The sequence below is a fragment of the Micropterus salmoides genome, unplaced genomic scaffold, assembly GCF_014851395.1.
Source record: "Micropterus salmoides isolate LMB-PRFRI ecotype aquatic unplaced genomic scaffold, ASM1485139v1 Ms_hic_scaffold_14, whole genome shotgun sequence".
Taxonomy (NCBI): domain Eukaryota; kingdom Metazoa; phylum Chordata; class Actinopteri; order Centrarchiformes; family Centrarchidae; genus Micropterus; species Micropterus salmoides.
In genome coordinates, this window is record NW_024040485.1 from 31,925,046 (window position 1) to 31,938,121 (window position 13,076).

The window sequence follows — 13,076 nt, forward strand, 5'->3', positions numbered from 1 at the left end:
CAGACCGGTACAAAGAGAGCTGAACAGAACCAGTAAATGAACAAGGGAATACACAGAGCTAAACAGAGAACACAAGACCAGGAGTAAACACTAAAGACATGAACTAAAGTACAGGACTAAGAACGAAGACATTGAACCAAAACCGACTAAATAGCAGATACAAAACCAAACCCGAAAACACAGCACTCAGGACAGGATCGTGACAAGAGGAGTGATCCTAGCAAGATAAAAGGTCAAAAAACATTGTGGTGTCCTCTCCCTGTTGTTCCAAAAATCTACAGTACACTATGTACTCAATTTGGGAGGATTTAACAATTTATGAAACTTTGTGCCACCTACGCCAAATGAAATCCATACACATGGAAAAGTAATACAATATGAATCCTTTATTGTTAAATAATTAATCCACTTAAATTGATGTTGACATTTATGTTACCAGGAAATGTTGCAGCGTTGTCCCAGTCCATCTCCAGGGCCACTCTAGGAAGACAGAGAATTCACCTGAGAACACAAAATGGAGCCTAATTGTTTTTGTAATCTGTAATTCATGTTACAATTTGGTAGTATTCTTCTCAATTAATCGATCAGTCTTCATTTGTATTTGTCATACAATGGCCATATAACACAAAGTGCTTTGCATTTAAAAATGTAATGTTTCTGTAATGTGGATGTTCTTCTGTGGCCGGGGAAGGTGTCATTTACACTGGGACGCTGGGGACATGTCCCCACCACAATGTGAAATCTGATTTTGTCTCCATCACTTTTTGAAAGCAACTGTTAAAAATGTTCTGAAAAACAGCTTGCACCAAGAAATGTTCACTAATAAGTGAAAATGCTTTGAGAAAGGTTTCTTTGCACAATAAGAAAACATGCAAAGCAATTCAAATATAGAGAAAACAAATGTGCATTGTCCAAAAAAGTAACAGGCTGTTATATTTTTCTATCAATGAATTGTGTCACCTGCCAGCTGAAGTTTTTTGTTTCTCTTTTTATAAATAAAGACATTTCCACCCTAAATTGAAGCAGCAATGTCTCCAGAATGCAGGAAATGAAGTGTTTAATGCTCAAAATCTTATTGGGGGAGGATCCTCCAATAAGATTTTAGCATTTATATTTCTTAAAAATAGTGTTAAAAATCTTCTCATCTTGTTTTTGAGCATCGTCAGGTCTCGTGACACAAGTGTATCATCGGGCCCCTAATCTGAGCCCTTTTGTCCCCACCTTTCAACACAAAGTGACGCCTTTGGCCAATTCTATATTTATAATGGAGCAGTAAATACTGGCTATACTCAACTGAAATTGATAAAATATGTAGCCTACCTACTGCCAGTATGAAAAACACATGGTGTCTGACCGCTGACTGAATATATGAGGCCCCAGGATTAACCAAGCCTGGCTGTTAGCCTGGTCTGGAGCAGGCCAACATGGTTTTGTGAAACAGCCCTCTGGACTGTATTTTTTCTTGAAGTGTCGTGATTGTTGGACTTGTGTTATGCAAAAAAATAATAATAAAACGTAGCTGGATTAGCTGTTAGCAGTGTAGCCATGGATGTACTTCCACTGGATAACTGTGATACTGAGGAAAACATACTGTATATCTACAGGTCTGTGTACAAAAAGTATTTGTAGTATTTCTTAGTTTTATGCATATTTGTCACACTTTAATGTTTTAATAATATTAGACAAACATAACCAAATACAAGATCCAGTTTTTAAAACCTGCTGAAACAAGACATCACTAAAATATAACTTTTAGTCTACTGACAAAGTTAAGAAGGCTAAAATATCTCAAAAAGCAGACTGAAAATCACAATATATGATTATAATTAATATATGTTTATAGTTATTTATAGATATAGAATAATAATGATCATGACTTCTCAGATTTGACCAGCTGATGTCCAGCTGATCTCTGATGAAGGCGCCCAGTCACCTGCTGAATAGTTCGCTGCCCAAACTGTCAAATAAGTTCCACAGGCTGTAAGTGCCCCCTTCAGGTGGTTCTGTTCCTTTCTCTGGCTTGGGCGCTTGTTGGTATGTTTTCCGCTAGGGGTCATGAGAACACTGCACCACAGAGCGGAAAACATACCAACAAGCGCCCAAGCCAGAGAGAAGGAACAGAACCACCTGAAGGGGGCACTTACAGCCTGTGGATACCCTAAATGGACCTTTGTGAAACAGCCACAAGATCCAAGAAGAACAAAACTACAGGGGAGGAAAAGAAGGTCAAACGCAACAACATTGTGATTCCATACGTGTCTGGAGTATCAGAGAAACTCAGGAGGATTTTCAACAAACACAACATCCCTGTGTTTTTTAAACCCAAGAACACACTAAGACAGATGCTGGTCCACCCCAAAGACCGCACACCCAAACACAAGAAAAGCAATCTAGTGTATCGGTCCAATGCAGTGAGGAATGCACAGACCTGTATATTGGGGAGACTGAACAACCACTACACAAACGCATGGCTCAACACAGAAGGGCCAACTCCTCAGGTCAAGACTCTGCAGTCTACTTACATCTGAAGGACAGAGGACACTCGTTTGAGGACCACCAGGTGCACATTTTAGACAGAGAAGATGGATGGTTTGAAAGAGGTGTCAAGGAAGCATCTACACCCGGGTCGAGAAGCCGTCATTGAACAGGGGAGGGGGTCTACGCCACCACTTATCCCCCACTTACAATGCTGTCCTTTCATCACTTCCCAGGAAACTCAACAAACGTAACCTATTGGCCTCAGGTGAAGATACCAACGATGGTCGTTCAGTCTTGGCCACAGGTAGTCCTAACGACTGTCGTCACAGCAACAAGGAACACTAACGAACCAGCGGTATCGATGACCCGGGCCAACGACCCCACTGAGGTTAAATAGCTGAGTTTCCCTGCCAGTCAGTCAGAACTGAAGAAGTCCTTTGGATGAGGGACGAAACGTCTTCCAGTATCTTCAACCAAGTCCAGTTGCCCTTGACTGAACATTTACTAAGAGAAAGTGGTATAAATACACAAAGTTGTTTAAATTCAAAGTAAAATAATTTAAAATAAATACAATAAGGTGTAATAAAACCTATGGCACTTCATTTCCAATGGAGTGGACAGATGTTTTTTCAGTCATAGAACAAAATGTACAAGAAACATATCAATAAAACCTGGATTAAAGTATTTCTAACATCTTATTTATTTCTTGCTAGAAAAACGTGCTATGCTTAAGTGGTGGGGTGGTGATGGGGTGACCCATCCACCAATGTGTCCCTGAGCAAGACACTTAACCCCTCGTTGCTCCAGAGGCGTGCGACCTCTGACATATAAAGCAATTGTAAGTCGCTTTGGATAAAAGCGTCAGCTAAATGTAATGTAAGTATTTTAAACTTCTGCAAGCCTGTCTAAACAAAGAAGCATTTAATAATCTCAGTGAATTTATGAAACTTGTGCATAGAGAGAGCTGGAAACGCCTACGGGAGGGAGACATGGCGTAATGTAGATGACAGCTCCTGTCTACATCCGTGTGATCATGTGACCTAGATAAAGAGTCAGCTACCTTGTCTGACATGGAAAACAATGGGTTTAACCAAATGTTTAAAAACAGTGTCGAGCCCTTCTCGTTAGTTTATTCTGTATTCATTGTAGTGCATGTATTGACTCCTTGCAAATGAAAGATCACTGATTGTGACTCCAGTGACCTGTCGTTCTTTGGTAAAGATTCTTCTAACAGTTCATAATGTTAAATTCAGATAAAACTGAAGTTATTGTACTGGGGCCCAAACACGTCCGAGACGCATTATCTAAAAATATAGTTACTCTGGATCAGAATCAGAATCAGAATCCGTTTTATTCGCCAGGTGTGTGTACACATTTGAGGAATTTGACTTTGGATTGTACTTTGCTCACGATGTGCCTACTCATACAATGATAATACAATAACACAATAATAAAGTCAGACACAGGCTACAGTATGGAGAACACAAATATACACAATATAAACTGAAACAAAAATAATAGAGAGATATTGACAAATATGTGCAGTGAGCACAGTGCAAAGGATGCAAGAGTAAAATTATTAATATCATTATTATGTACATGTTGTATGTGGATGTGATATGCAGGTACACTTACATGCATACATGTACACAGTGTGATGGAGCATAGTGCAAAAATGCTGACATAAATAAGTAAGTATTTTGTGCAAGTGTTATGATGTTGAGGTAGGTGGTTGCACAGGAATCGTTCCTCACACTGTGAGTCAGAGTCAGCTGTTCATTAGAGTGATGGCTTGTGGGAAGAAACTGTTCCTGAGTCTGTTGGTTTGGTAGTAAAGTGCTCTATAGCGCCTACCAGAGGTGAGAAATTGGAACAGGTTGTGTCCGCGGTGAGATGGATCTGCAGTAATGTTTCCTGCCCATTTCCTGACTCTGGAAAAGTATAAGTCCTGAATGAAGGGCAGGTTGGCACCAATGATCTTTTCTGCAGTCCTGACTGTCCGTTGTAGTCTGCTCCTGTCCTTTTTGGTGGCAGATCCAAACCAGACAGTGATGAAGGTGCAGAGAACAGACTGGATGATGGTTGTGTAGAAGTGGATCAGCAGCTCCTTAGGCAGGTTGAGCCTCCTGAGCTGGTGCTGGAAGTACATCCTCTGCTGGGCCTTCTTGATGATGGTGTCAGTGTTGGGCTCCCACTTCAGGTCCTGGTATGTAGTGGATCTCAGAAACCTAAAGGATTCCACAGCAGACACAGGGCTGTTGAGTATGGTGATGGGGGCAGAATGGGGGGGCTCCTCCTGAAGTCCACGATCATCTCCTTAGTTTTGAGCGTGTTAAGCTCCAGGTTGTTCTGACCGCACCAGAGAGCCAGCTGATCAACCTCCCGTCTGTAGGCCGATGACCGTTAGCATAAAATAATTATTATGAAATACAATAGAACTATCATTTAGTGTAATAGAAATAAAAATTAGTATAATAGAATTAGTATTAATTAGCAGCCAACACAATATCCACACAGAAATACAGTAAAGACAGTAAAGGTAGTAGTGGTACAGACTGAAAATAAATAATGGTACTGTTAATTATAGTAATGTTTAAATTTAATTATAATAATAATAATAATAATAATAATAATAATAATATAATAATAGACCTATCAATAATAATTGTAAAAATGGGTGTCGAGCAGGAACTTTGTAGCAGCAGAATTGGTATGTAGTGTAGACAAGTAGTAAGTAGAATAATTAAAGTAGTATGTAGTGTAATGTAATTAGCATGTAATATAATTAGCACGTAGCAAAATAGAATTAATATGTAGTAAGATAGAAGTAGTATATAGTATTATAGAAATAGTATGTAGTATAATATGGTAAGTATAATTAGTGTAATGGAAGAAGTAAGTACTAAAATAGATCTTAGTAATATAGTAATATGCAGTAAAAGATTAGTATGTGGTATAATATAACTAGTTTGTAGTACAATATAATATATATGTAGTATAACAGAATTGGTATGTAGTATAATATAACTAAAATGTCGTAAAAGATAATTAGCATATATTATAATTAGTATGTGGTATAACAGAATAAGTATGTAGTATAATATAATTAGAATGTAGTCTAATAGAATGAGTATGTAGTATGATAGAAGTAATATGTAGTATAAGATAGTTAGTATACACATAATATAATTAGTATGTAGTGTATTTGGGAGGACTGCTGCTCTCTAGTGGCTACAACAACACACTGCTTTACTTATGAGGCCTTTTACTACTGCTGCTTCTGCTGCTGCTGCTTCAGCTCCTGTTACCAAGCCCTTCCTGAAATACCTCAACAACGATTAGATGGATTGTGATGAAATGTGTTTCTGTTTCCGGCTCTGACAAAGTAGCCTCTAGTCATGTTTGTATGAGGACTTGTTGGCTCTCATCAGCACCAAGTGTAAACTGTAAAGTTCACCTTTGATGGCTAAAATCTCCATAAATAAAGTCCATGTACGTGACCTCCAGGTGGGTTGTCATTGTTGGTCTCTGGGCTCAGTTCAACTCTGTGTGGGTGGAGGGCTCAGTGGAATAAAAGGCTTCCAGATAACAAGAAAAAAGTTGATGAGTGTGTACAGCTGCTCTCAGTGGTTATTAGGACTCATAAAAAAACTGTTGACAGCCAATCATCACTTCTTTCCCTGCAGTAGACGGGCTGTGTGGGTTTCTGCTCTGCAGCCTCCTCACCGCTAGCTGCACTTTTTCACATAAATAACACAATGACAGTTACAACCTTCAACTCATGTTAAATAATCATTCCAGGAAGTTCAGTTTGATTTCAGCGCTCAGTACTCACTGTCTCAGCTTTGATCTGTGTTATTAATTGTGAGAGTAACAGCTCATGTTCAACCACCTGCAGTCTGCTCTAATCCCACTTTATTACCTCACACTGATTCTAACAGGCAATCAGTCAGCAAAGTGTTCATATAGAAATAATAACTAAACAACGTTTCAACACAGCAGCAGGCAAAATAAAAACTTAAGCAGCATTTTATTGGTTTAGAAGAAATAAACACAGCCATCATGTTGCCAGCATTCAGACTTCAGCCCAACTGTGGGATCATTTTATAGCAGTTGTAGTTTAACAACAGCTCTGCTGTTTGTTTATGTGTGTGAACAACAGTGTCATCAGCGTAGAGTTTTACATTCACACTGACACAATTATAAAAGGGAGTCAGCACTGAACCTGGTGGCACACCCAGACCTGCTGACTTGTATAGAACAGCCTTATACACATGTTTATGTTTGCTCATCCTTGTTTAGCTTTGTTGTCCTTGTTTCGCTGTGTGCTTATATTCATATCTTCCTGTACATTTGTACTATTATTATTATATTCAGTTTATTAAGAAAGTTACACTGAAAGAATTTGACAAACCTGCCACACTCTGCATAATGTATTAAAAAGAGACACAAGAACAGAAAGATAGCGTAAACAATAAAACACCTAGCAGACAGCTAATGATTCAGCTTAAGTTTCTGATATTATACAAGTCAAAATTAAAAGTCAAATAATAATAATAATAATAATAGTTTGGAAATAAACTAGAGTGTCAAATTAACACTATACCAAAGAATTTACACTCAGTAACTGCAAATATATGTGTATATATGTTTTTATATTTTAAGGATGACTGTATCTAACCTGTGCACATCGTAACTTACATTTCTGACTTCTGATCAAAGTGATCAGTGAGATGAAAAAAAGTGAGCGGAAAACAGTCAGTCAGCATGTGTGCAGCTGGTGGACGGTCCCTTGTTTCTGGGATCCTCAGCAGAGAGAGTCCACAGCAGTACACCAGACTCTTCACTATCAGCACTGTGTACAGCACACAGAGCAGTTTCACCTGGTTCAAAAAACAGATCGCTGGAACCTCTGAAACAGAAAAGGAGAAAGAAATGTCAGTCCTCTGCTCCTCTGCTCTCTTTGTCAGAGTCTCCACATGAAGCTGATTCTCTGCTGAACACAGTCACCAAGCCTTCATTACCTTGTTCTGTTTGGGCCTCCACTTCCCCCCCCTCGTGCTGGACGTAGCAGCGGTATTTATACGTGTAGAGAGCGTCCCGATCAATCACTCTGATAGCGGCGGTGCGTCCCGACTCTCTGAGCTCCAGCTGCTCCTCCTCAGCAGGTGCCAGCTCCTCCGTCAGACTGTTCTCCTTTCGTCTTTTCCAGGAGAAGCGGACCAGAGGAGGAAACATGCCTGAGGCCACACACAGCAGGGAGCTCTTCCCCTCATGGTGGGCTCTGGATGCTGCTGGGTACACGCTCACCACGGGCTTCACTACCGGGTTATCTGAAGTTTGACAGTAGCAACAAGCAGCACAGACACACATTCACACAGTCAACAGCAGCTTCCAGCACTGCATTCAGTCTGATCCTGGAAACTACATGGACTCTGATCACTGAGCTCCTCATCAATACAGCACACAGTTCACTACATGGACTGGATTCACCTTCATATCACACATGTCATGTATAATAATAATAATATTAATATGTTATATGAGGAAAGAAAAGAATTTTACTTATTCAGCAGTTCTACATATGCTGGATTCTTATAATATAATTATGAAATATCTCCTTTAAAAACTTAATGTTTTATATATTAGGGTTAATAAACATATTTTAATAAAGGTATTTTTTACGTTCACATTAAATTAGTTATAGTTTTACATTTACTTAGACATTATATATCATATACTTTATTTTAACAACAAAAAAAATCTAATTGTTGCATCAGTAATTTCATAAAGTTTTAAAATTTGAAAAATTCTATATAAAACACAATTTACATATATGTTCAGATACATGATCAAAAATCTGACAACAATACTGTAATCTAAGTACATTTTAATGTAACATAATATCAAACATTACATAAGAATCAAAACTACTGTTTACAAAAATACATATTACACCAAATTACATATTTACTTTACATAAAATAATTTCAAGTCAAGTCACGTACATTATTTATAATTTCTGAACTTTAACCACTCAACAACTAATCAATGCATCAATAATGTCTTTGTTAAATATGTTAAATGTGAATAAAGACAGCTTTATAATATTAAATAAGATTCACTATTGACTGATTACTTTTTAATATAATGTAATAATGTGATGTTAAAATTATAAAGAACCTGATACATAATTTTTACTACCATATACTTTTGAAAACATGTTTTATAATTAAAATTATAAAGCATCACAAACTATTTGTATTTATATTAAAAGTATAAAATGCAAATATATTTGTGTGAGCGACTTTATCACTCTATTTCACATATATAAATACATAAATTATAGTTATTGCAATATTATCAGTATCTGACTGTCGTGATGTAAATTTTATTATTTAAAATTAATAAATTATCCTGTACAACATATTTATAGTAAAATGTCTTTTCAAAAACAATAGACTGCGCTGACTCACTGAGAGGATCAAATACTGTATATTTACAACTTTGTCAATATCTTACTTTTTCCATATGAATCAGTTTTGCTGGTGCAGAAATAAAGAATAACTTCAGTTGTGCAGTGAGATTTAAACATCTTTTCAGCAATTATGAACCTTTTTATGTAACAATAGCTGCACGGCTGTAAGAACTCTACTAATTATGAACAAACTAATATTTGAAGCCTGAAGCAGCAGAAACTCATTAAAAACACATTTGAACTTGTTCAATAAAACAACTGAAGGAAAATAAATGTTTATTCTTACCTGTTACATACAGTTTAGTTCCAGAGCCAAAGATGTCATAGCCACAGTGAAACAGAGTAATACAAAAACCTGTCAGCTGCTGAATGTGTCAGCTGAGGTGAACGAGTCCAGATGATGAACCAGGATCATATTTCAGCTGCATGATGTGTTTCTCTAATGTTCATATCAACATGACTGTCTCTTCTTTTATTGTCTTTTTAGACACACTAGCAGTGTTGCTCTGTGCATGCTGATGTCTGCTGGTCCAGATGGACTGGACCTGGACCAAAGGATGGATGGATTGACATTGTTGTTCAGACATTCTTGGTCCCCAGAGGATTCACTTCATTAATTCACTTGATTCTGACTCTTCAGAAGAAGATGCAGATGTCCAGGCCCAGACTTCCTCTTCTGTGCTCTTGTCATTGTTTACAGTCCGATAAGCAATCTGAGAGCCCATCAGCTGTCATCTGATATAAAAGCTAATCTGAAGTTAAATATTCATCAGATGATAGCCGATGGTTTCTGCCTTATTTGCTCTCCACACGGACTGTTGACCTGCATGCAACCAAAACCAGCTCAGATTTTATTGGTCAATACTATTCGGACTACAAACAGAAACCAGAACGCATTCATATGCAGATATCTGTTTACAGAGATTATTTCTGATCTGTATCAAGACTTTAAGGATAGACGGTGCTGTATGCTGAATCTGTACAGCATACAGCACCGTCTATCCTAAAGCCCTTGGCGGCAAATTAATAATTTGTGGTATTGAACAATATCAATAAAATTATTTTATTGTTGTTTTTAACGTTTAGTTGAAATCCTCGTCAGGTGAGCAGAGTTAACAGCAGCTGACATCATCATGAAATATCAGAACTAAAACCAAACACCCGTAACGCTCAGAAACAGCAGGTTTGAACCCGAAAGCACGACTCACAGGCAGACAGGTTGAGATGAAAGTTCACTTAACAAAAGGATTAAAACCAAGTCGACAGTCAGGACTTATCCAAAAAGGGGGCAGACAGAGAACCAAAGGCTGGACAGGAACAAACCAGACAATCTGGCAAAGCGTTGGTGCAAATGTGTCGTTATATATACAACCAGACTAAAGTCCAATTTATACTCCAATGGCGACTGAAAGTGAGCGGATCATGTTGGAGTTGGAGCTGATCGATGTTGAACAGCAGTTACTTTTAGTGAAATTACTCACTGAAACACAGAGACGAGAGAAGGTGTCTGAGGAGAGGTTTGTACGACCCTTAAACCGGTCGAGGAAGAAGAAAAACGAAATGCGTAGGAGGAAATGTGATGCTACCAGCCGACCAATCACAGTTCTTGTGGTCTGCGACATGTAGTTAAATCTTTGGGCGTGTGCGTGTCAGGCCACTGTGCAGAGTATGCGGTGTTGAAGAAATATTGTGAGTCAGGTTCAGGTGTGAAGAAGTTTCAGAGACTGATGAAGACTTAACATAGTGTGGTTTATTGAGCCGGGCCGAGGAGACACAGCGCCAGCATACAACATGTGATCACGTCACATGCCAACACCAAATCTGAAGGAGAACATCTGGTGGTCCCTTTTATGTTTCTTTCTTCCCCCCAGTGCCTGTAGGTTTCTCTATTAGGTCTTCTTTCACCTACAACTGATCTATCTGATGTTTAGACTCCAATGCTTCGTCATATTGGAATCTCTCACTATCCATGAGTGGTTCTCTGATCTGTGGAGCCAGTGAGTTCTTGTAAATATTCTTGTAAGATTCCCAGAGAACACTGATATCTGCCAGCCTGACGCCTGAGCTACTGTCTCTAACTAATGAGTCTAAGTACATGTGAGAAACACCTAAAGCTAGAATGTCAGAAAACACTTATGGGGTCAGCTAAATTACTCTAAGCTAGAGCTGTCTTACTTTTCCCTGTCACATCAACAAAGCCCCTTAAGAAATATTCTCCACACGTGGCTATGCATAGGCTACAGCGTACCTAAGGAGGAGATTCGACAAAAAACTATACACTGAGCTTTGTGAGGGAAATGAGGAACAGGTGAGCAGGTGGGCGGGGAGGTCAGGTGATGGGAATGAGGACAGAGAGGCAGAATGGAGAAACACAACTGAGTCAGACACTGTGACCCCCCTCCAGTTAATCTGTTCATGTTTGTGTTATTAAGATATTAAGATACACTTTGGTGTGGGTTTGAGTAAGAAGCACTCGTGTTTTGCTCTGAAGTGTTGGCTGTAATTTTTGCCAGCTTGCTGTGTACCGAGCATTTATTCTGTGGAAATAGTGCAGGATAAAACTTTAGCTCTATTTAGTTTTACCCTTATATTAACTTAGATTTATTTTTATGTTCATAATATTTTTATTTAACTTCACAGACATCTTAATATTAAAAACATTTGTATTGTTTTTAGATCATTTTTTTGCACTGAATGTTTTTTGGTATAAAGTTGACTTTGCACTACCTCATTCCCCTTCGAGGGAACTCGAACTGCGTCGGTGACGACACTATGGGAACGCCTCTGGGCGTGGCAGGGCTGAAACCATGAGTGAAACTACTCCTATCCTATTGCCGTTGCTAGAACGGTAGCGTGTGACGGCGTAACTGGAGGCGTATATAAGCACGCCGGCACACCGGACACATTAGCTTCTATTCGGCAACCACGAGAGGAAATTTCTCACCTGGAAGGAAGTCTGGCAGAGGAGATGGCTGGTGAGCAGTTCAGGCAGTGTGTTTCCCATGCCCGCGTCAACATCACGGCTGGGGACACTCGTGCCCTGTGTGCGTCTTGTCTGGGGATGCCGCACGCCCAGGCAGCTCTCGAGGGGGCCGCTTGCGGCCATTGCGAGGCCCTGCCCCTGAGGGCGCTGAGGTCCCGTGCGGCTCTTTTCTCCGAAGACGGCCGGATGCGCTCTCCCCGTGGCTCGGGCATGGGGCGCCCAGCGTGACGTCTCCGAGTGCATCGGGACTGCCGAGGCTTTTTCCCGTTCCTCGTCTGCTCGCCTGACAGAGAAGCTACAAAAAGAAATTTAACTCAGTGACACTGACGTTCCTTTTGGTGAAGCTGAAGTTGTTGGTGGGGAAAAAAACAAACTTTGATGCGATGCTTGTGCACCGGAGGAAAGGGGTCACCAGAGCTCCACCGCCTTCACAACCAATCTGCAGAAAGGGGCCTCCCTCCTGATCAGTGACGATGATGAAGGGGGACATGCCGACGCCCTGGATGACCCAGGTGTGATGATTAGGTGTAATTCCACATTGTACCAAACGGTGTCAGTGGTGGTTTGTGGGAACAAGTATACGTATGTCGTATACGACAGTGAAGATGACAAAGACAAACTTGATAAAGTGCTGGAAAAGTTTGATGCCCACTGCTCTCCAAAAAAGAACGAGACATACGAGAGATATGTTTTTCGTTCCCGGGTGCAGCAGTAGCGTGAACCCTTTGATAGCTTTCTGACCGACTTGAAGCTCAAAGCACAGTCATGCAACTTTGCTACACTGAAGGACTCCATGCTCCGAGACCAGGTCGTGTTTGGTGTGGAGGAAAGGCTACTGCGGGAAACGGAGCTGACGCTGGAAGGGGCCGTCAAGATCTGCCAGGCAAGTGAACTCTCGTAAATGCACGTGAGGACATTCAGCGAGTTAGCGGTGAGCGCAGTGAGTGTGGGTGATGGCGCCGCTGTAAGTGTTGTCTCAAGTGAGGGACGGAGACGCCTTGCGCAGCAGACAGACGATCGAACATTCAACCCCAAACAGTGGCCTGCCTTTGGTAAGCTATGCTCTAATTGCCAGGGCAAGAACCACCAAGTGACACTGTTGACTCCAATACACAGAACTTTGTAGATGTTTTCAGA

The 13,076-nt window shown here is 40.0% G+C and overlaps 1 protein-coding gene across 1 annotated transcript; it reads right to left on the reverse strand.

Annotated features, from left to right (window-relative positions):
- Positions 1-7,175: 7,175 nt before the first annotated feature.
- Positions 7,176-11,960, reverse strand: LOC119901619 (immunoglobulin lambda-like polypeptide 1). The gene is made up of 4 exons (XM_038717194.1): positions 11,901-11,960; positions 9,243-9,321; positions 7,503-7,811; positions 7,176-7,390 (listed from the first exon to the last, which is right to left on the reverse strand). Exons 1-4 carry the CDS (start codon positions 11,958-11,960, stop codon positions 7,176-7,178), a joined length of 663 nt encoding a protein of 220 aa, XP_038573122.1.
- Positions 11,961-13,076: the final 1,116 nt, after the last annotated feature.

Bases quoted from the DNA above. Each gene is read 5' to 3' on its own strand.
- LOC119901619 (XM_038717194.1), bottom strand. From the start codon at position 11,960: ATGGGAAACACACTGCCTGAACTGCTCACCAGCCATCTCCTCTGCCAG. The intron at 7,812-9,242 runs GTAAGAATAAAC...GTCAAACTTCAG, and splicing joins AACTAAACTGTATGTAACAG to ATAACCCGGTAGTGAAGCCC. The intron at 7,391-7,502 runs GTAATGAAGGCT...TTTCTGTTTCAG, and splicing joins GGAGGCCCAAACAGAACAAG to AGGTTCCAGCGATCTGTTTT.